The following is a 23,590-nucleotide window of genomic DNA, read 5'->3' on the forward strand; positions in this document are numbered from 1 at the left end:
TCTTCTTCTCCTCGTCCTTCTCATCATCCATCTTGTTCACCTTCTTCTCGCTCTTCATCATTCATAAGACCTCCTCCACCATCTTCCCATTCTATGGTCACACGTTCAAAGAAAGCTGCTCTTCTTTCTTCTCATCAAGAACACTCTACGTCAGTCCCTTCTACCTCTTTCTCTTCTTTGTCCTTCTCTTCTTCGTCTTCATCTCTCTCTTCTCTATCCGAACTCTCCCGACGTTCTTCTTCGCCTTCTCCCTCATCTTTCTCTTCTTCTTCTCCCTCTTCTTCTCTCTTTTGGCCTATGCCCACCGTCTATCAACACAACACGATGACTACAGACGACCATCATCCACCGCCGACATCTAGTACTTCTTCCTCTTCCTCTTCTTCTTCATCTTTTCATGCGTCTCCTTCTTCCTTCAGAACTACAAGAGATTCTGAGCTAGATTCGGTTTCTACCTCTTGCGATGACGATCATCACCTCGTCATGTCGATCATGACGAGGAGATCTTCTGTAACGGAATCCACAGTCAAGGAGAAAATCTACGATCCCCCTCATGAAGCAGATCGGTCTTCTTCCTATGATGCTGTAGGTATGCCTCCTTCAGTAGCTTGTCATGAAACACGACGTTCTTCCTTTTCAGAAAAGATGAGTTGTGAAGAAAAGAGGAACGGGAGTTGTCTTTCTTCTACTTATGAGGAAGAGAAGAAAGAGGAGAAGAAGAAGTGTATAAAGACCTCTTCTTCGTTTCTTCTTCTACCTTCTCATCTTCTGACGAGCTGTGATCCTCGAGAGCATGTCTATGCCCTCTTTCCTGGGGGTCGTGAGGCAGTTGCGGAAGCTTTGCATGCCTTAGGAAAAGAAGAAGAAGAGAGGATGCAATCTCTTCTACAGCAAGAAAGAGAAAGAGAAGAACAAGAAAGAAGAAGAAGATATCTCGCCGAGGAAGAAGAAAGTGAACAGGAGAAAAGACGATCGAGAATGATGACGGCCTCTTGCTTTCTCTTCCTCTTCTTTCTATGGATTCTGTGGTTGACAGATGTCGAAACTTCAACGGTTTTGCCTGTGATTTCATTCTTCTCGAGCCCCTTTCATCGACTCTCTGCATTGTTCTTTTCTTCTTCTTCATCTTCTTCTTCTTTGCCTCCTGCTCCTGCCGTCACTCGAGGTTCAAGAAGAGGAGAGAAACGAAGAAAGGAAAGAAGAGAAGAACAAGATCAAGAAGAAGAAGAATCGCTTGGATTACAACGGCGACAGGACCATTTGCAGGGCCTTCTTTCTGGGGAAGGAGAGAGAAGATCAGAACAAGCAGAGGATTTCGTTCGAAGACCGACCGAAGACTCACAAAGGGAAGGCCTATCTAGTGAGACGTCATGCCGATCTGTGTCTCCTTCTTTGAAAGAAGAGAAAGACTATGAAGACTCTCTTCTTCACCTTAGAAAGAATAGTGATTCTGACGTCTCCAATGATGTAAGTTCTCCATCCTTTCATCATAGAGATACTGCCCAAGTTGTCTCTTCTTCTTCTTTCTCTTCGTCTTCGTCGTCTTCTTCTTTTTATCTGGATGAGGAAGGTATCATTCCGTGGATGCCCTTGGTTTACCAGCAGGGTCTCGATGAGAAAGAGAAAGGTCTTCTACGAGCCAAACAGGAAAAAGCTCTGAAAGAAACGATCTTTCTCTCAGATTCCAAAGCCGGAGAAGATGAGAGGGACGTAGATCAGCAGCGTGGTCGTCAAGGTCCTTTAACAGAGACACGATCGTCTCATGCTTTCTCTTCTTCTTCTGGGCATGATATGATGATGGGACCAAGTGTACATACACCTGAGAGTCAATCCGTTCATCATACATCTCCTCAACATGATATACCGTCATCTTCAGGTGTACATACACCTGATCTTGAACGTTTACGTCAACTCCAACTTTCTTGTCTCTTTAAAGAACAACTTCCAGAGGACCTTGTTTCTCAGATTCCTCTTTCTCTTTCTTTTTCTTCGATCTCTCAACTTCCTTTCATTCGTATTCCTCGATCCATGATTCTGTCAACGAGAGATCTCTTACCCAACACAACTTTTCAGACCTCTTGCCAGATTCCTCTCTCAACCGAAAGTACCTCTTCTAGCCAGGATCTTCATCCTCATTTCTCCTCATCTTCATCTTCCAACTCCACAATCCGTCTTTCTTCTTCGTCTTCTCCTCCTCACCGACCTTGTACGATAAATGAGCTTTCTGCTTTTCTTTTAGTTCAAGAACGACGACTACAACGACAGATACTTCGTGATTTCTTCTCTAAAGAACTCACCCTCTTAACCAAGAGATTTCCGCATAAGACATGGACACTCCATGAGAGATCGGCTTATATTCGAGAACATCGAAGAACTTTCTTCCCCTTACTTCCTTATTGTATAACGAAAGGACACGATCGAAACTCTCTTTACTTCACAGAAGCTCATTGGGAAGCTGGGGAGTATCTCACCCATATGAAGCGGCGACCTCTCGAAAACTTCATTCATCGCATCTCTTCTCTCATATCGCAGCAGGGGAACTACCAGCCATCCAGACCTACACAGTCCAAGGAACAACAGGCGAAGGAATATGCTGAAGCGGAAATTCACGGAGAGAAGGAGGAGAAAAAGAAGAAAGAAAAGAAAAGAGATCCCATAGTGAAGATGATGGAGAAGAGAGAGCAAGAGAAAAATGTGAAGGAAGCGTTGAGTGTTCTTTATAGTAAAGGCTTAAGTGATATAGGAGAGAACATAGCGGTCTCACCTGTCTCATATGATTTCAATGTCGGACTTCACCAATACACATGGTAAGATCCCCCTCACCTCACACCCTCTTCTTCACTCATAAAAAAGTAGTCTCCACCTCCTATACCATAAGGCACATTCTCTTTCTCCTATCTATCTATTGTTCTCCACCTACCTCCTATCTATCTATCTATCCTAAATCTATTTATCTATCTATCTTTAATCTATCTATCTTTATTCTATCTATCTTTAATCTCTTTATCGATCTTCACTCCTTCTATGTATGTATCGATTTGTGGTCTATCCGATCTCTTGATTCTTTTGGCTGTTGCTGTTGCTCTTGCTCTTGTGGCTGTTAAGGAATTCAGATATGTCTGTAGTGCATGCAGCACATGAGGAAAGTTTTACCTGGGGTGGGACTTCTCACAGGAGAACAGCAACGACCGACACTCATCATCATCCTCATCATCTCCTTTATCCTCCTCATCTTCATCGTCACCTTTATAATCTTCATAGTGACAAGACTCACCTGCCTCCCCACCACCTCCCTAGTCGTCCCAACCCTCTCGCTCCTCCCCACACGACGACGAGGAGTGAAACTCCTGGCTCTCCTGATATGGCAGTTTCCTCATTTCAGGTAAGAAGAGAAAAGCCCATGGAGAGAAGAATTGAATGAATGAAAGAGAAGAAAAGAAAGGAGAAGAAAAGACTATGTCTTCCTTCATATTTGTGTGTGAGAATGGCTTGTCGTCTTGTCCTTTCATATTATTCTTCTCGATGATTTCCTCATGCAGGGTTGCGAGATAGGCACTATGGTAGATTTTTCTTCTTCTTCCTCTTCTTCTTCTTCTTTCTTGCTGATAATGATGATAACGAAAAGTAGGGGGAGAAGTCTATCCCAGAGAAAGGCAAGATGGCAAAGAGAAAAGAAGAAGATGAGAGACAGGACCAATGAATGAATGGAAAGAGAGAAAGAAAGAGATAGATACATGTATGTATACATACATATGTCTTTCTTTCTTGTCAAGTGTCGAGTCTGCTGAGTGACGTGTGTGTCGTCGTGGAGTCTTTCTTCTGACCTCTTCTATGAGTCTCTTCATTATTCTCTTAGAGATACAGTCAAAACACGCAAAGAGAAAGAGAGAGATCGAGAGATACTTTCTCCGTGAACGTAAGAAAGAGGAATGTAGCGAGAAGGAGAAAGAAAGTCCAAAACACAACTTGGTCTTGAGAGACTGATATGAGACACGCAATTAAAATTACAACTACCTTCTATGCGTCATGTACATACACCTATATACGGATGGATGAATATGTCGATCATCTTACTAGATATCTATTACAGCAGCTAATAGGTCTCCCCTCTGCTTTCTAGTATGCAGATCTTTCTATATACATGCATATATATAGCCATATCTATATGTGTAGATGTATGTATTCTCGGTATTCTTTATATGCCATATGTCTCTTCTCTATTCTGGGTGAAATCGCCTCATCTCATCTCATCCCTCTTTCTTTCTTTCTTTCGACTTATGTTTTTTCTTTGTTTGTGTGTGTTGCTTGAAGAAGGAGAAGGTGAAGAGAATCCTTGTGAATCAAGGACAGCTGAACAGTGTACATACACTCCATCGATTTGGTGTGATAGATCCACACAATCCATGGGGCCCAGTCTTCTTTCTTAGAAAAGGAAAGCCCACGTCTTCCAAAGAAAGACAGGAAAAGGAAGAAGAGAAAGAGAAAGGAGAAAAAGGAGATGAAACCCAAGAGGGTGAAGAAGATGATGATGATGCAGACGGGGATGAGCCGAAGACACTTAAGAGCACCTTTCCTCTTCCTTTCGCCTCTACGATCTCTGGTAAGCAGAGAGTCTCTCTGTATCCTGTCATTTCTCTCTCTTTTTCTCTTCTTTTCTTTCTCTTTCTTCCTTTCTGTATATATAGGATCGATCTGTCTGCCCACAACAGGAAGAAAGGCTTCTCTGTATGAATATGTATGAATATGTATAGTCATATCACAGTATACCCTTGTCTTTACAAGAAAAGCTGAAGTGAGGCTCTTTCTCGCTCTTTCTTTCTCACTCTTTCTTTCTTTTCATTCCTTGTCCGTCTGTCTGTCTCTCTGTTTCTTTCTTTCGTGTGTGTAGGAGGTTCAGCTTTGAAGGCCGACGGCATTTTCACAGAAGAAGAAGCTCAGCGTTTCTTACCGGAATGGATGTTACCGACAGATCGCGTTATAATCGAGAAGGATGGGAGATCTATGTGTTTTCATCCTCTCTTTCGTCGCCAGAAGACATCTTCTCAGTCTCCTTCTTCTTTTGCAAGTGAAGAAGAAGAGGAGAGGGACTGTCCTATCTCAATAGAAGAAGACGAAGACAACGAAGATTATAAGAGGACTCAGAGAATGAAGACAGAGGAGAATGAAGAAGAGGAAAGTATCTCTTTACCGAGATTAGATTCAGTCCATTTTGAAGAGGTAAATCATCTACCTATCTACGCTATCATCCATATGTTGATTCTTCTCTTCTTCGTCGATACACAGAGATAGAGAGATAGATAGGTCAAAGACAGATAGATAGACAGATCGAAGATAGATATACAGATAGCTCAAACATAGATAGATTGATGATAGATAGTTAGATTGAAGATAGATAGACTGAGGATAGGAATGTCCGGATCCCTCTATTTCCTGTGGCTTCTGTGTGGTGGGAGACTTCTTCGGGCATGGAGAAGTAGAGGTAGTAGAATTCGCCTTTTTCTGTTTCTCGTATCTCGTCTCTGTCTCTGTCTTCTTTTGTTCTCTTTCTCTCTCTCGGCACACGGTAGCAGGTACTGTGTAGGTATATGTCGTCGTGAATGTCTGCATAGACATGTAATGAGATAGATAGACATAGATGTAGATAGGTAGATAGGTAACTCTTGGAAGGGGTGTTTCTCGTCCTTTTGTTTGACTACAGGCAGCTAGAGAGGTACAGGTCTTATCTTGAGAAGTCTTCTTCTTCTTCTTCCTGTTCTTCTTTTTGCTCTTCTCTTGGTCTTTTTCTTTTGTGAGTATCTAGACTTCTCGGGAAAGATACGAAACGAGGTAGATGGCATGGCCCCCCCCCCGTTCTCCTCACTCCTTCTCTACATCTCCTCCATCTACTCTACTCTCCCTCCTCTCTCACACTAGTGCCTCTATCCTTAATCTATCTCTAATCTATCCTCAATCTATCTTCAATCTATCTATCTTTAATCTATATTTCTTTAATCTATCTTTAATCCATCTATCTTTAATCTATTCACACATGCATCATGTCTGTCTATATGGCTCGATGTCATTGTGGTGTATGTCTCGTCGTGCTTGTCTTTGCCTTTTCTGTTTGTCTGTGCATTTGCCTTGTGTCTGCAGGTGTTGCTCGCTTCCCCCCCGAGTGGTGAGAATGAGAAGAATAAGAATAAGAAGAAGAAGATGATAGATAGAGAGAGAAGAGTCGTGGGGATTGTGTGTAAGAAGGATGTTTTCTATTCTCGCACCTATGGCTATGGCGGTCTGATCCTTCATGAAGGTGGGCCTATCGGAGGCTTTGATCGAATTCCCTACCAATGTATGAGAGAGCTTCTCTCTCGGCACAACGCCTACGCCCACGAAGACTCCTCTCTCTCTCACGCTTCTTCTTCTTCTTCTCACTTGAAGAAAGAGAAGAGGGAAGAAGAGCGGATGAAAGACTCGACACAGGAAAGAAGAGACACGTCTCCACTCGTCTCTTCTTTCTCTCTCTCTTTAGCAGAGAAAGAAGAGAGAATTGCAAGTGTCTTAGAGAAGGCGTGCGAGGTACAGCTTCGGCATACACATCGAGCTTTAGAGATTTTGCATGGAGAGTTAAAGAAACAGGAGGGTCGTCTTTCTTTGGTCTACTCACTGGGAAAGAAAGATGAAGAAACTAAGAAAGAAGAGGAACAACGAGAGGAGATCGAGGATGACAGTGAAGAAGAAGAAGAAGTCTTCTTTAGGGGAACTATCTATGAAATGGAGAAGAAGAGAGGGGAGAAGGGCGAAGAAAAAGATGAAGAGGCGGACATAGAAAGAACTCTCGGTATCACGACTAAGATGATACAGGCAGCTCAATCGGATGAAAAGCTCTTAACCCAATGTATTTCATACTTCCGAAAACTCCGATCGAAACTTCACTCTTCTTCTTCTTCTTCTCCTCACCTCCCGCCATCGACATCTTCATAAAAGAACAGACACATGCACGCTCAAAAATTAGGTAGTCTATATACATATACATGTACGTTTATATGTGTATGTGTGCTTCTGTATACATGTATCGATATGTGTATACAGTCCTTCACAAGATGTCTATGAGGGGGACGCGTGTATGTTGTACATACGTGCATCGACATGTATATAGATATACATCGAGAGAGAGGTGTACGTATGTAGATAGATATATTTATATGATGAACCACAGGATTACAGGGGTGATATGTTTTTCTTTGTTCTCTTGTCAATAGGATTCTTCTCCTTCTCCCCGGCCTTCTTCGTTTCTCTTGTCGTTTCTTTCTTTCTTTCTTTCTTCCAGCTTTTTTCTTGAAAAGAGAAGAAAGGAATAAAGAAGGCTTTGGTTTGTCTTTCTCTCTCTCTTTGTTTGTCGTGCCAAAAAGAGAGGGAAGTGAAGAAAACTTCTTTCTTTTAAAACTTCTTTCTCTATGGGAGAATTGTTTCTCATCTTAAACAATTCGTGTATAGGGGGAGAGATAGAGAGAGAGACAGAGAGCTTCTGTCCTCTCGTCTTTTTTCTTCTGTAGAAATCAAGACAGAAGGATTTCTCTTTCTTCAAAGACATACATATCTCTGTATTTTTGTTGTATAGAAAAGTGTTGACGGAGAAGACCATCGTCTGATTCAGATGGTTTACGATGTCAGGTGTATGTACACCTCAAAACACACGGCATTTAGTCGGGTGTATGTCCACAACCGCTTCATCATCATCATCACCATCCCGTGACCCTATGACAAACAAGGTGTACGTACACCTAGGAGACCTAGCAAAAAGCTGGCTTCTTAAACGTATAATGAGAAGATTGTTGATGTAGGCGTTTTCTTTCTTTTCCGAGTTTCTGTTCGCCAAGTCTTCTTTTTGCATATGGGGGGAGTCTGTCTGAATCTTGTCAAGAGCACCGTTCCTCTACTTTTTTGATATCTTCGCTCACTGGCCGGCTGTGTCTCGCACCGCCCATTTTTCACTCCCTCTTTGTAGAGAGGATCTCTCCGTTGTTTGTTCTCTTCTCATGTGACCGATGCGAGAAGATGAGAATGGGTTTTCTTTTTTCGATGAAGAGGAAGAAGAAGAAGAAAACGAGTCTCCCTCTTCTTCTTTTGTTGCTGGCTTGGTGTCAGAGGGAAGGAGGAGAGGGTGGTGATTCAAAGGTGTACATTCTTTCTTGGTCAAAATTTCAACTTCGGCAGGAGCTAAAAATGCTTTCTTTTATTTGTCGCCAGTTACGGCTCTACAGCGCTTCTCGACGAATAACGAAAGAGAAAGAAAGAAGAACAACGGAGGATAGATGTCCCGTATGGGGATGGAGTGTGTGTCTTCCCGAGGTGGCTGAAAGGTCTCGTTCCTAGGAGATCGATGAGCCCATGAGAGAGACAGGTCGATGATTTATTTGTTTGATTAACAGGTTGTAAAATGAGTTGCCATTTTGGGAAAGAACTGAAGTGTCTCCAGGTGATAGAGAAAGAATGGATAGCATACGTGTTGAAGTGACGATAGCTTTCCTTTCTCTAACCCATCCATCATCACATACACGGGGTCCTTCTTCGTATCCGCTTCTGCCGTCTTTGAGAAGAAAATCGAGATGATCTTTGTCATCTTCTTCCCTCTATCACGTGAAGGAGATTAGAAAAGGTCGGCAGCCCGGAGGAACCATCGATACGGTCCATCTGGTCTGTAGACACACGTGTCTCTTCTCATTCTTCTTCTCTACTCTTCCGAACACTCGAAGTCTCCCAAGGTACACATCTGTCTGAATCTATCTGTCTACCTATCTTGAAGCTATCTATCCATCTATGTCTAGAGTACGCGTTTGCTTCGATCTTCCTCTATTCAACTATAGGTGATAAGAAAAATGCAGAGGCCACTGCTGTACAGAAAGATCGCCTGCGAAGCCCAGTCGATGCTTTCTCGGACTGTTGGTAGTCCCCCGGCTTTAGTATATTCCCCCGGGGGTACGGCAAGAGCAATCCGCCTCTCGCGCCTCCTTACTTCGCTCCGGGATATGAGTAGTAAAGACAGTAATAGCCGTAATTGTGAAGGTTATATATAGGGAGACTGTGATCTCTGGGGTGTTCATGGCGTGATGATTCTTGAAGATACAAAAGATACGAAAGCGATAGATATCTCAAAGCTTGGGGAAAACAATGCCAGTCTTTCTAGGTTTGAGAGAAAACTTCTCTTTCACACCTCACCCCTCCCGTACGTATGCATGCATATATGAGGGAAAACACCGGTGTAATTATATACATGTATATGGATACAGTGAATATACATGTAGACAATCACGCCGGTATTATATGCTATATACACGTATATATATAGATACGTACGTGAGTATTGAGAGAAGATATTAGAAAGGTGGGGAGAGACGAACTCTCTCCCACGCCGTGCTGAAGATTTGAAGAGCCAACAAGATGATGAAAAAGATCATTCCTCCTAGAATAGTAAACATATATCGGTTATTGATAGACTAAAGATAGAGGGAGAGAGAGATTAAAGCTAGAGAGACCGAAGATAGATAGATTAAAGACAGTTACATAGATTAGAGAGACTAGAGACAGATAGATATAGGGGGAAGGAGAAACGGAGGTTCGGTCTTCTTCTCAGAATCTCAGTATTGAGAAAAGATACTTACCCTCCCTTGAGAGTACGGGAGAAGTCGTTTGTAGAACTCATGGATATCGACTGCTTCTTCGAGCTTCTCCTAATTTACGTGTATTGATACAAAGGTGGCTGACGAACCAAATGAAAGCCATGGCCCGTAAAAAGAGGAGGAGAGAAGAAAGAAGATTGGATTAACTACACACTCAGCAAATCGCCGCCGTAGACCCTCTCCATATCTCTGATGAGACGACACCTACCTGGAACGTATCTATCTCGCTTGAATCTATCTATCTATCTATCTATCGTTAATCTATCTATCTATTTATCTATCTATCTATTTATTTATCTATCTACCTTGAACCTATCTGGAGGGTATCTTCTTTTCTACTTTGATTCCATCTGCCTATCTGTAATTCATCTATATATCTTGAGTCTATTCATAAACAGACCTAGAGAGGGAGAGGTGTGTATGTTTCAAGGAAGTGCACTATTACTATTTTAGAGTTGGCTCATCTCAGTGTCGCTGAAGCTACGGCATATCTCGACTTCAAGCTAATAGATCGATAGATAGACTAAAGGTAAATAGATTAAAGATATCTAGATAGATACTCTACTAAATAGACTATAAGAAAGGAAGCGATAGCAGCATTCAGTAGATGGAGGGAGAACTGAAGACAAACATGTGACGCTAGGCGTGTTAAGACAAGGAAGGAAAGCAGGGCATGTTTGAGAGGGAGAATGAACTTGCTCTTTTTCTTCAAGAAAACATCCTTTCTAAAAGCTTTTACGAACGAAGTGTTTGATCGAACTTCTTCTCTGTCCATCGGTCATTTGAAATCCCCAAAACGGAAGAAGAAACAATGGGAAGAAGCCCATTGTCTCTTGAAAGAAAAGACAGCCGGGCATCGATAGAAGAACGAACACGTGAGTGGTGGTGGTCATGTCGAGTGTACATACACTTCAACTACAGAAGGTCCTCGGACACCTCGGTAAGAAAACACAAAGAATCTTTCTCACGAAAGATAACCATATTTCCTTCATCCTGCTCGCCCCTATCAACCCCACATACAGAAAGGACTGTAAGAGGCAGTCACTTCAGTTTAGATATAGACAGAGCTAGAGAGGTATATCTACTACGTTCATATACCGATCTGAGAGAGAGAGAGAGCCAGAGAGATAGAAGACGAGAGAAAACACGAGCGAGAGAGCAAGAATGAGAGAGTTCGAGAGAAACACACACACAGAGAGAGAGAGTATAAGAGAACGCCGAGAGAGATGAGTAGAAGACGACCAACAAAACACTTCGCCTCTTTCGCTTGTTTGACTCCCCTGTCTCTCTGTCTCTGTCTCTCTCTCTCTCTCGAAAATCCGTCCGCTTTGTGAAGCCTTTCTTGTCCTCTCCAGCGCATATGATTATTCTCTCTTCAGAGCTTGAAATCTTTTTCTTCTTCATCTCCTGTTTTCTTCCTCGACTAGTTTCTCCTCTTCTTTTTCTTCTCGTCTTCTTCTACCATAAGAATCGTCTTCTTCTTCTTCATCTGTTCTTTTCTTTCCTTCCTGCCTCCCTTCACCTTTCTTCGATTCACCCTGTTGTGGTGTGACAACTTGATCTAAGAAGGGAAGGCCTAGTATGTTTTTGAGGTGGAGTTGGTCCCAGCCTTTTGGGAAGTCTCTCTCACTCCCCCACCGTCCATAGCCTCGTATCGATTGTATCGACAGAGACAGAGACAGCGGAGAATACTTGGGCAATCTCATAGGTGGACGCTTACGTTGAAACCACCGTAAGGCTATCAACTGAGATGGCAAGCTCGGCCTCCATAATCCCTAGAGACATACAACACACCCAACATAAATCACATAGACATACACATACCCATACCTATCTATGTACACATATACGACATGTAGTATGATACACACATATATCTATATACAGAGACAGATATACATATGTGTACATGTACGTCCTCCTTATACAGTAGTAGGAAGTTCACGTATCTAGCAGGCTGTAAGATGACCGAGGACACTGAAGAAAATCTCTTGGACTACGTAGTCTTATCCACCAACACGATAAACCCAACATAGGAAAACGTATTAGACTTTCTATCCACGTACATATATATATATATAAGTGGATATATTTGAAGAGATGAGTATGAAGAGAAGTCTCCCTCAGATACAGGTGCAGCTCTGTGTGTCTGTGCTGTCTGTCTATCTGTCTGTCTGTGTGTTGTTGGCTATGAGGCGTCTCTCGAGCATCTATGAGTGTGTATGTATACATACGTCTGTGTATGTCTCTATCTGTATAGAGAAGTATGAGATCTACTCAATTACATGTATATACATGACTTGTTTTTGACACCTGAAGAAAAGCAGATAGATGGAAATGCATACACCCCACATCATACATCTCACTCACTATACACGCCCGCGCGAGGCACCACCCCCATCATCGTCGTACCCAGGAATGTCTGTATCACTCTCTATACTATGTGCAGTACGTATATGACTCAGTTTGAATCTACCAATGTATATATCCATGGCCGCAGGTATATCTGCATGTGCCTCTGTCTCTCTGTTCTGACGTTCGTTGGCTTACTTGTATACTCCTTCTCTCAGTCCACGTCCGCGGTCCCCCGTGCTTGAGGAATCGATTGTCTCCTTTCGAGTTTCGATGGAGATCAAGAACCTGCTCAATCTGGCTAGGAGACAAATCCTTCATCGAAACTTCACATCGAGTGTCAGCTGTATTTCCGAGATAACGGAAGATCGCTTTCGGGGCTTCATACTTATTCTCTACTGTGTTCACCTCCACCTGAAAGAAAGAAAGAAAGGTAAGATACAAGCACGTGCTACCATCTCACTCTCAACGAAGATACACACGTGTATATACAGATATACAAATGTATATGGATAGATAGAGAAGCATACAGATTGATGCAAGATGTATGCTCTTTCTGAAGCGCAGGTGTACGTTCAACTGTCGCCAGGCAGATACCTTGTGTATCTCTATCATACATAGAAGCACTGTGTATACCTAGATATATATAGATAGATATAGATAGACATGTGAAGATATACAGGCACTCGAGAACCGTAGCAGACCATACAGAAGCCCGTCCCTCCTCTTCAGGTCCAGCCCTCCAGGTGAGGAGAGGCCGATCTTCATATATGGGTAGATAGAGGTGTGTATGTGTCTATATGGATGGAGATTTACGGAGACACGGAAAAAACGTATACAAAGGTGTTCTGCCATACATACATAACTATACATATACGTACAGACTCCAGTGAGACAAATAGTACGAATTCATCTATCTACATCGAAATACACATGTATTATATATATATATGTATACTATTTGTCTCACTGCGATATCTACGTGGGCAGAAACATACACAAACACAGATATATACATACATAAACAAGCTGCAGATACTGGCATACATATATATATATTTATATCTGTCTATACATATTAGAGTGAGAGACACGGAGTATATACATGAACGTTCAGCATAGACTGGTGGTCGTGCTGAACATCTCTATCTGAGAGAGACGGAGAGAGAGTGAAGTGGCCTGAGAGTGTGTGTGTGGGTCTCTGTTTACTTGTGGATTTCTTTCTTTCCATCGATGAAGGAGATGTACAAAATAGAAACGCAGGCCTTGACTTGAATTGCCCGTCGGGCTGTATTGAAGTGTCACTTCCTTCAAATGCCAAACAAGACCACCTCGTGAACACATCTTGATTCAAGGCTCCGAGGAAGAAAAAGAAAAGAAAGAAAGGAGAGATACGACAGAAGAAGATAGAAGAAACGAACGAGAAGAGAAGGAGAAAAAGACGAGACAAATTTATCCACACCCTCTTCTTCTGCTTTCACTCTATGAGGAAAGAAATGTTGAGATTTTCTACTTCTTCTTTTGGAAGTGTCCCTGCTTTCTTTGAACCCGGGGCCGTCTCGTCTCTCTCGTTCGTTTGTTCTTTTGCGTCCATCAATTCCTTGTCTTCAGAGAGAGGCACTTCATACTTGAGACATCCCACCAAGTCAGAAGACAGGCCGCGGAAGAAGAAAGAAGGAAGATAGGGAGAAACAAAGAAAGAAAGATCGGTTCGTTCAAATTTCAAGTAAATCATAAACGTGAACTCAACAAACTCTCAAAAAGGCGAGCTCCTGGTCGTGTGTAGACGGGAGTGGAGTACCATGGAGGTGTACATACACCCCAGGATATACCCATATATGTGTAGAGAGAGACAGAGAGAAGGAATGTATACATGTATGCGTATATATATAGGTAGGTGTGGGGGGATGTGTGTATCTTTTGAAATCTCCGTAGATAAAAAAGAAAGGTGAGGAAAGAGAAGGCAGTGTCAGCTAAATATGTGATTTACTTAAGAGAAGGAAGATACATTTTGATCAGAGTTCCAGTATTGGTGACATAGTCTCCTCTTCCTTTTCTTCTCTTCGTCGTTTTGCGAAGAAAGAAAGAAAGATGGATGGATGGAGGGGTGAGGGCACGCGATGGAAGTGTAAGGTGAGAAGTCAACCTTACGATAACTACTGATGAGTAGACGGATGGAAAACAGTCGCAGGAGAGAGGAGAGAAGAAGAAAGGGGAGAAGTCGTAGTAGGAGAGACTTCTCTTTCAGTTCTTTTCGCCTATTCCAGTCTCTCTCTCTCTTAAAAACATCGGCGCCTCATCGATACAATCGATCATCGCCGCCGGCAGCATCGATACTGTCGATACACAGCACGCGCACGCTGTTCAATTGTCTCTAGAAAGACCAAACCAACACTCGTAGGTCTCTATCTCCGTATATACGCTGGATCCATGTATATACATAGATACAGATGTAGAGAGATGAAGAAAAACGACGGAGATGTGAAGCTCTTCTGTAGATTACACACCTGCTTTGACCGAGTGGATCATAAGAATAGCACGGCTCAAGAGAAGAGATACAAATACATCATATCTGCAGATGTACAGACATCATACAACATGTATGATACAGAGGCACAATGTATGTATGATCTGTGTGTATTGCTTATATTAAATCGATGGATGGAGAGAGATAGATGCAAAACTCGTCAACGGAATGAAGAGGGGAACGAGAGTAAAAAATCGACGGGAGATTCTTCCTCCTCCTCTTCTTCTTCTTCCTCCTCCCTTTCTTTCTTTCTTTCATGAAATGAAGAGACTAGAAAGAAGCGAAGAAGTCTAGAATGATAACAGATGAGGCTAGAGAGAAGGAGAGGAAAAGAGAAGAGACAAAAGAAGACGTTCCCCGAATATAAGCCGAAGACTGTTTAGGAGAGACTTCTGATCCCTTTGAGGGCAGTTGTGGTGATGCAGCCGTTTCTTCTCTTTCTTCATCATCGCCTGTAAAGAAGATTGGCTGTTGGGGGGTCTCTTCTTCTCCGCCTACGATTTCATTCTTTTGAAGGTTTTGTTGTTGGTGTCCTTCTTCCTCTGTTTCTACCTTTTCTGTCTCCTTTTTCTGGCCTTGTTCTACTTCGTCTTCCTCGTCTTCTTCCTCCTCTCCGTCTACCAGTTCTCCTTCTTCTCGACCTGCACTTCTCGCCTCCTGTCCTTCTTCTCCTCGTCTCTTTCGCTTCTCTAGGCACTTCTCACATTCACATGGAGGAAGATCTTCTTCGTCTCCTTCTTTTCTTTCCTGTCTTCTCTTCTCGCAGTCTTCACAGTCACACTCAAGATTGTCTTCTTCATCCCCAGCGACGTTTTTCTTCTCCTTGAGCTCGCGAAGACCCCCCTCGTTTTTCTTCTCCTCCACCTCCTCCCCTTCCACATCACCTTCTTCCTCAGTCACTACGACAGTCGGTAGGGAAGAAGAGGAGGGAGAAGGCGTGGTGGTTGAGGAGGAGGATGCCGATGATGATGATGCTGTTCTATCTTTTCTCTTAGATGACGAAGAACTCGTGTGATGTGAATAAGAGGAGGAAGGATAGACAGAAGGATATGCAGGGTAGTGGTGGTAGTCCATATAGGGGGAATAGGGAGACGGCATGTACACACCTCCGTGGAGATAAGGAGAGGAAGACACCGAGCTTAATGCAGCATGACCTCCTGTCGAAGAGAAAGAAGGAACAAAAGGCGAACCCTCATCACCTGGAGAGAAGAGCTTCTGATGATGCTCCACGGATAACGCCTGTTGCACTGCATCTTCATCCTCTGACTCCACGGTAGTATCAACGGTCTGCTCTTCTTCGTCGTAATGCTCCTGGGGTGGTCGAAGAAAAGGCGGAGAAGAAGAAGAGGAGGAGGAAGGCTGCTGAAGAGTAGGCTTTTCAGATGAAGAAGGAATAGAAGGAGGAGTGGTGTCTATCTCTTCATCGGTTTGATCTTCTGAGATAAATTCCTCGACCTCATCTTCACTGACGTCTTCCGTCACAATATCGTGATGGAGTAGTGGCTGGTGTGAAGTTCCTTGGCGCACAGGGGTATCCGCTTGTTTCGCAGGAGGGGCTTCTGTCTGTTGCGGTTGTTTCTCTTCTTTTCTCGCCGGGAGGGGAGATGATGGGGACGGCGCCGAAGAGGATCGCGATGAGCGAGCAGTAGACGGGGAAGGAGATGAAAGACGGCGAGAAGAACTTGCAGGAGGATTGCTTTTCTTGAAAAGATCGACTTTCTTACGATCAAAAAGAGAAGCTGCAGCAGAGCTTCTCTGATGTTGGTGAGACGGCAGCTCTTCGTCGCCAAGAGCTTCTTGGATGGATTTCTTCTGAATCGCCGATGGACGGAAAGCTGACCCAAACGATCTTAGTGACTTGTGAGATTTCTCTTCTGGAGATATTGTCGATGTCGATGTGCGCGATGCGTCATCGTTAACTAGCTCTTCGGCATCTTCATCTTTCTTGGTCGCTTTGATTTTCATAGACTGAAAGAGATTTGACCGAGCTGCTTCAACAGAAACAAGAGAAGTCGAGAACAAGGACAGACTGCCGACATTCTCGTCGAACACACAGACAAGGACAAGCAAGAAAGAGGAAAGAAAGAGAGGAAGAAACGATAAAAAGTACGCTTTCATCATCTTGCCTTCCGTCTCCGCTGGACTGCATGCAAAGGAGTCTCCTAGGTTCTCTCGTGTCTCTGGCTCTCTGTCGCGTGAAGATGAGCTTGGTCTTGCTGGGCGGATGTCTTGCTTGTTTAGCTTGCCACTGCAGGTAGAGGAATTCCAGCCACTGACACTCGATCACTTCTGTATCTGTCTAGCTATGAACACGCGAGATGTTTTCTTCTCCTGGCTTCCAAAGAACTTCCTAATGATTGAAGATCGATCGCATCCAGTCTTAACTCTCCTAAGTATATAGATATATCATCACCGGCATAGTACATAGCATCAACTGTTTATAACCTGTGTGTCTGTCAGTGCGAAAGGAAACAAGCCCCGTAGGAAAGAGAACAAGGAGAGAAGAGGGATTGAATGATGAAGAATCAATGACCTAAAACTCCACAAAAACCGACTTGGACCAAAGGTAATAGTCGCAGGCCCTCCCTCCCCTCTATGGTTTCAGGTGTACATACACCCCAAGTAGGAGTTCTCTAGACCTCACACAATTGTAGGTAAACCAGCTTCTTTCTCTTGGAAAGAGAAAACCTTTTCTTCATAAAACTTGTGTTTGTATCTCACAAGACATCGCCAGGATGACGTAAGAATGAGAATTCAAAGACGAAGCAAAAAATATCAACTAAAACGTCCATCCGGAGACGGAAGTCAACCCATAGACCGAGGAGAAGAGAGGAAGGATAGAGGATGATGATGAAGTGTAGATACACCCCGTCACACACTCACTCAATCACTGAAGATAGTGAGTGAATCTTATGATGGTAGATGCTCTGCTTTCACTCTGCCCCTGGCTTCTTGATCCACCGCTCAACGGCATGGGGAAGAGAAGAGGGGGGAGAGACTGGCTGAATGATCGTCGCGGTCAAAAGAGAAACCAAAAAGATCAAGAGACAGGAGAACGGAAGCAGATGACCGGGGAAGGAGACCGTCCGATCGACCCCCGCGGTATTCACTCAAAACTCAACCTCATCATCTGCCTACCTGTCTATACCCAATCTATCTTCACGCCTGTCTGTTTCTCTATGCCTAGCTATCTAGCTACCTATCCCCTGCACTTGAAGAGAGTCCGTACCTATTACTCCTGATCAACGTCTTTCTCCTTTTGTCTTCTCTTTCGTCCAAACTCCTTGACGAGGGGGATTGGTCTCTTCTTTTTTCTTGATCTTCCTCACCATCTATGATGCTTAGGTTTCTCTCCCATGAAATCTATCTTCCTGTTTTGGAAGTAGAAGAGGATGCTGGAGACAGTTGAAAGAGGGAGAAGAGCACAGCTCCCTCCTCAGTCATCATTACCATAACTGTTTTTGCATCTTGGGGAAGTAGGAAAGAGATTTCTAGACAATTGTAGGAAGAAAGATCAGAAATTGATCTGCCCTTCTGGGTGCTGAAGTCAGATCACCCAGTGTTTTCTTGCTTTTCTGGAAAGGCTATTCAGTTCTCCCCTCCGCATCCTCGCTCTCTTAATCTCCTCCTGTTCGACTCTTTTCAGCCCTGCCTTCTTCTCTCTCTTTCGACTAGCTGTTTCTTTGTGTTTGCCGTGATCTGTTAGGTCTCTTCGTTTTCGTCTGCTACGCTCTCTCTTTCTTATAAAGTAAGAAACTCCTCCCTGCGAAGGAAGATAGCAAGTCTGATCAGAGAAAGACGATCTTTACCACGCCGTATTCTGAAAGAATCTTCAGAAAACTATTTCAAAGGTATTTCAAGAGAGTATACAGATTTACCGTCTGGAAAAGTTCGAATATCCAGCCGCACGTCTCTCCCAAATCTGATCTCCGGTAAAACTCTGGAGAGAAAACAGAAGAAAAGACAACTGAAGGAAAGGGGACCCCAGGCGACTGATTTTCTCTTAAAGATCTATCTTTTTTCCTGCATTCAATCGCTTTCTTCCATCACTTGTAAAAAGAGAAGAATCTCTCAGGCCTCTAAGCAGAGAGAGACACAAAGGAGACGACGCCAGATAAGAACTGAACTTCTTTGTGAGAAAGAAAAACGTTCTGTTTTGATCTGTGGTTGGCCTTCAATGGGACGATCGGAGCATCCACTTAAGTTGTTGCAAGCAGTAGCACATCGCTTTTCAAAAAGACACTTGAGAAATCCCTTTACTTTGAGACGGAAGAGAAATCACGACAGAAAGACGACGTTGAAAGGAAGAATGATGATTCGGAGAAGGAGAAAAAATGAGACAGACGGAAGAAAGGGGTGAAAAAGGTCCCTGTTCTTCCGCACCAACATCACCATGCATACAGATAGACACAAGGACACACAGACCTTAGTTAGACGAACAGATCGAGATACAGGTGACCGCCACGTATGTACGTAGATATGCTTTTGATGCTAGAAGAAAGGAACACGAGTGACGGTAAGGAAACAGCCCTGCTAACGTGTACAAGAGTGTATATACACCTCACGGCCGTAGTGTACATACACCTCACGGACGGAGTGTACATACACCTCATGGAAGCGTAAACACACATGTACATGCAAGGTATAGAGTAGAACCGGGAGACTTCGTATCACCCTGAAACTTCGCTTCAAATGCTCCATGCCTACCAGCAACTTGAGGTTGTTTTCCTCCACAACTCTCCTCTCGATTTTGGTTTGCAAGCAGAAAAAGTGAGAAGAACACCACAGAAGACTTCGGCTGTCTCACTTCCTCAACACCCACGAAAAGCAAGACAGAAGAGAAGCTGTCCAGCGGGCTTTTCTTTATTACAATGAAATGCAAGAGTTTGTGCTTCATCTTCACGCCACGTTATGGTCTCTCTTTCTTGCGGGGTCCTTTTGCTTCTATTCTCTCCTCCTAGCACCCCTCAAGTCTATCGAGCTTGTCGTGACACCTCGTTTGAACCTCTTCACTCAGTCGATTTTGGACGAAGATTCTCTCAAGAGAAAACGTACACTCCGTTTCTCCTTTTGTTTATGAAGAAAAGTGATAGGGATAGTTCGTGGTGTTAGAAGGATAGGAGTCCGCTGGTGCATATGCCTGTGAAGATTGCTGTTGATGAAGATAGAAAGAAAAATATTGATCGCACTGCATGCGATAAGCCCTCCATTCAGCCAGCTGATCGGGACTGAGCTTCGATTCATCGACTTGCTCTAACATTCTACAATAATCTTCGTAAGACATGGTAAATGAGGTAGCAGACGGATCCGAGGAAGAAGCCGGAGAAGAAGAAGATAACGACTGAGAAGAAGTTTCACGTGTATGATAGTGATTCCTATTCGTAGGATCTTGACTGAGGATTTCTCCCTCCACTGGTCTTTCTTCGCTTCTTTCACCATTCTTATCTTCCATCATGTTCTTACTAGAATGAAATCCATTCGTTGTCATCGTCGTATTCACCGATTCTTCAGGTGTATATACACCCCCCTGTGGCATTCCATCGTGCATGACTCCTCTTGTTGTGAGAAGACCTTGATCTTCTGGTAACATCGAGACTATCGATGCTTCTTCTCCTATATGCTGGCTACTCCCATCACCATCACTACCAGCCGCCTGACTATTCCTAGCCCTAACCTCAGCAATCGACGATGCTGGTAAGGCATCGACCTGCGAATGATTGAGAGAAGTGTGAGAAGAATTCCTCGGGTGGACGGAGCTTTCTTGTTTTTCTCTTTCCTTCTCCATACTATAAACAAACTCATCGCCCTGAGTAGATTGCTTGTATTCTGAAGGAGAGACTGACGTCTTATTCTCTATAATCTCACCTCTACTTACGCCCTTCTTACTAACGACTCCCCGTGTATCGCTGCTGTTGTGGCTATCGTATAAGAATCGATTGTCGAGAAGAGAAGGAGATTTCTCAAAGGAAAGACTGTACGATTCCATTTCTTCTATTCTCTTCCTCATCACTTCATCTTCTTTTTCTTGTATTTCACAAGATAGGGGCTGTGAGGTGTCTTCGCCTCTTCGGTTCTTCTCGAACCTATCATTCACACTGGAAGCGTCGGCTCCTCTCTCAACTCCTGTCGAAGACATCTTCTCTTCATGGGGTAGCAGCTGAGAGTGAGAAGGATAGTCATCTTCACCAAAAGAAGAAGAAGAGACATTTACATGATATGGAGGGGGAGAAGAAGAAACTGACTGTACAGGTGGAAGATCTGCATGACGTTTCTCTTCTTCTTCTGCTTGCTGATCTTTTCTTCCTGTATGAGAAGAAGATGAAGAGTTAAAAGAAATGCCGGCGACTTCAGATGAAGAAGAGATCTTCATCCTTTCGTCTCTCTTCTTCTGAAGTTCCTCTTCTTCTTTCTCTTTCTTAGCTTTGTTTAATCTCGATACTTTCTCTTGAGAACAACTTCGATCGCCCCAGAAGAACCGACGTAAACGTCCTCCTAGCAATCCTTGTCGATTGTCTTCTTCTACTGCGTCAACCTTTGTAAGTGCCTGAGGTGTATTGCCTCCTCCCATCTCTTCTTTCTCTTGATCATAGACACCTCTCTTTGCGCCACCTTCTTGTCTTTCTTCTTCTTCTTTTTTCTTGTCTCTCTCATTTACTTCTTTGACATGTGCCTGCTGTCTTTCCTTCTCGCTCTCTGATGTATCTTCTTTAGATCTCCCTTCTTCTTCTTCTTTGTTATTTCTCCTGTAAGAAGCGCTTCCTGCAACACTATCTTCATAGTAATAAGAAGTCTCTCCCCCATGCTTATCAAACAGACTTCTTTTCTTCATCTCTTCTTCTTCTTCACTTCGACGAGTTCGAATAGCACTGAGGTAATTCACCTCATTTTCTTCTTCTTCTTCTTCGTGGGATCTTATCTTTTCTTCATCGTAGGTCTTCTTATAAGTCGCTAAACCTTCTCTCCTTTCTTGCTTCTCATCTGTCTTCGAACGCATGGGAGAGAAATCTTCTTCTTCTTCTTTCTCTTCTTCTTCTGTCCTTCTTTTCGCTACGCCAGGTCGACGGCTTTCTGTAGACACGCCGGGGTGACCGGATTCAGGAAGAATAGGTCTACCTATCAATGTGAGATTCTCTTCTCCCCGAGACATCACTCGAGTGTGAGAGATATCAGCATCTTCCTTTTCTTCTCTTTCGCCTTCTTTCTCTTCTTTCATCCTCGCAAAATACACACCTTTCATTCTTTCTCCTTCGAAGGACTCGGACAGTCCATGAGACGCTTCTTCTTCTTCTTCCTCATCCTTTTCTCGATGCTCCTCTTCTTTATGTTCTTTATCAAGATTCATCTTCTCCCTTGTAACGTCATGATAGGTGTCTTTTTCTTCTTTGACCATCTGTACAGAATGAGGAAGGTTTGAAGAGCGGCGATCTTGAGTAGAAGAAGAAAAAGGGGAGGGCAAAGACGAAGAATCCATAGCAAAAGAAGAAGAAGGGAGATCTTCTCGTGAAGACCGACGCGAAGTCGAAATAGAAGAAGAGGGATGTGAAGACGAGAAAACTGGATTGACTTGCTGGGGTGTACATACACCTGAGGATTCTTCAGTTTTACCTTGTTGAAGAGACGAAGAAGGAGAGGAAGAAGAAGAAGAAGGAAGAGGCATATCAGTAGTTGCAGCGATGAGTTGACGGTATTCTCGAGTGTACCTACACGGGAGATCATCGAGACTGCAGAGGTACTGTAAACATTCAGGTACTTGACGAGATAAAAAATCCAACAGCTGAAGTAAATCCTATCATAGAAGAAAGAAGAAAAGAAAAGACAAAAAGAAAAAGCACCTTTTCTCGAACAGTGCGAAGCAGATTCCTGTCTTCTCCTACACGCATCGATAGACTATAGACTACTGATAGAAAGACATAAGGATAGATGGATAGATCAAAGACAGAGAAATAGATAGACAGATAGAGCAAAGCTAGGTAGATCGAGTAAAGACAGATAAATAGATTGAAGATAGATGGATAGATAAATCAAAGATAGACCAAAGAAGTGAAGCAGGCATGCATGCATAGGTGATGATGTAAGATGTACAGACGTATCTATCTATCTATCTATCTTCAATCAATCTATCTATCTGTAATCTATCTATCTACCTCTCTTTAATCTATCTATCTCTCTAGCGATCTCTGTGTCTCTAGGGTGTACTATGAGGAATGTACAGGTCGCCAGTGAGCCTTCGTGGAAGCCTTGTCCTGCCTATCCTTTTCTCTAGTCTAACGAAATGCCACAAGTGAAACGGTCAACAGCCAGTCACACCTATCACTTTTTTTCTCCGTCACTCATTCACACCGCTAAACGAAAGAAGCGAAGAACGACTGAAGAGATATCTAAACACTGAGCTACCTCGAAGAAGAAAGGGAACGAAAGAAATGCACACTTTTCCCTCTTGGCTTTTTCGCTGTCATGTCTACATCATCACACTCATGTAGGCAGTTGATCTCTCCATTCCTTCACTTCGATCTCGGGTGTATGTACAGACGGAGACAGCCAACTAGTATGTCTAGATATGTCTTGTTTGAGAGACCCGTGATGATACCTACTCTTCTCTATCTCCTGTCATTCTTCCTTCTCTCTTTTGCTGCTATCATACATGCAACGCTCTATTCGTAGAAAGAGAGAGAAAAGAAGAAGAGAAGGAAGAGCGAGAGACGACTTCACCTCGTGTTTCTTTTTCAAATCTTGCAATTCTTGATCTTTCTGAGCTAAGGCAGTCTGCGTGTCTCGACTCATCTTCTCAATCATCGTTCTCAGGGAAGCGCTTTTCTCTTTCTCTCCTTCGTGGAAAGAAGAAGAAGAAGAGGAAAGTGAAGAGGAATGGATATCCATCTGATGAAAAGACAGCAAAAGAAAGAAAGAAAGAAACAGCTCGAGAAAGGAGACAGATTTCATGCACTTCATCTTCGTCTGTCCTAGTGTATACATTCACATTATGTATATAGACATCTTCCTCGCTTTATCACATGATCGGTTTAGGAGAGGTAGATTGATAGAATACACCTCCATA

General features: G+C 43.3%; 3 protein-coding genes across 3 annotated transcripts in view; 1 reads left to right on the forward strand and 2 right to left on the reverse strand.

Annotated features, from left to right (window-relative positions):
* The first annotated feature begins 9 nt into the window (after positions 1 to 9).
* Positions 10 to 8,161, forward strand: CSUI_006523 (uncharacterized protein). The gene is made up of 5 exons (XM_068066679.1): positions 10 to 2,807; positions 3,106 to 3,382; positions 4,312 to 4,600; positions 4,889 to 5,217; positions 6,133 to 8,161. Exons 1-5 carry the CDS (start codon positions 94 to 96, stop codon positions 6,958 to 6,960), a joined length of 4,437 nt encoding a protein of 1,478 aa, XP_067921344.1. The 5' UTR covers positions 10 to 93; the 3' UTR covers positions 6,961 to 8,161.
* A 976-nt stretch (positions 8,162 to 9,137) lies between these two features.
* CSUI_006524 (uncharacterized protein) lies at positions 9,138 to 9,699 on the reverse strand. The gene has a single exon (XM_068066680.1). It carries the CDS (start codon positions 9,453 to 9,455, stop codon positions 9,354 to 9,356), a length of 102 nt encoding a protein of 33 aa, XP_067921345.1. The 5' UTR covers positions 9,456 to 9,699; the 3' UTR covers positions 9,138 to 9,353.
* A 786-nt stretch (positions 9,700 to 10,485) lies between these two features.
* Positions 10,486 to 23,590, reverse strand: part of CSUI_006525 (glutamic acid-rich protein) — a 14,738-nt gene continuing 1,633 nt past the window's right edge. Inside the window, exons 3-6 of the mRNA XM_068066681.1 lie at positions 23,245 to 23,412; positions 13,218 to 22,321; positions 12,207 to 12,422; positions 10,486 to 11,431 (exon numbers count right to left, since the gene is read on the reverse strand). Coding sequence (XP_067921346.1) covers positions 19,610 to 22,321; positions 23,245 to 23,412 — 2,880 coding nt within the window. The 3' untranslated portion in view covers positions 10,486 to 11,431; positions 12,207 to 12,422; positions 13,218 to 19,609. The remainder of the gene's footprint in view (positions 11,432 to 12,206; positions 12,423 to 13,217; positions 22,322 to 23,244; positions 23,413 to 23,590) is intronic.

The sequence above is a fragment of the Cystoisospora suis genome, assembly GCF_002600585.1.
Source record: "Cystoisospora suis strain Wien I chromosome Unknown contig_3312, whole genome shotgun sequence".
Taxonomy (NCBI): Eukaryota; Apicomplexa; class Conoidasida; order Eucoccidiorida; family Sarcocystidae; genus Cystoisospora; species Cystoisospora suis.

Coding starts and splice junctions, on each gene's coding strand:
- CSUI_006523 (XM_068066679.1), top strand. CDS start 94: ATGGTCACACGTTCAAAGAAAGCTGCTCTTCTTTCTTCTCATCAAGAA. Junction 3,383..4,311: donor TGGCAGTTTCCTCATTTCAG/GTAAGAAGAGAA, acceptor TGTTGCTTGAAG/AAGGAGAAGGTGAAGAGAAT. Junction 4,601..4,888: donor TTTCGCCTCTACGATCTCTG/GTAAGCAGAGAG, acceptor TCGTGTGTGTAG/GAGGTTCAGCTTTGAAGGCC.
- CSUI_006524 (XM_068066680.1), bottom strand. CDS start 9,455: ATGTTTACTATTCTAGGAGGAATGATCTTTTTCATCATCTTGTTGGCT.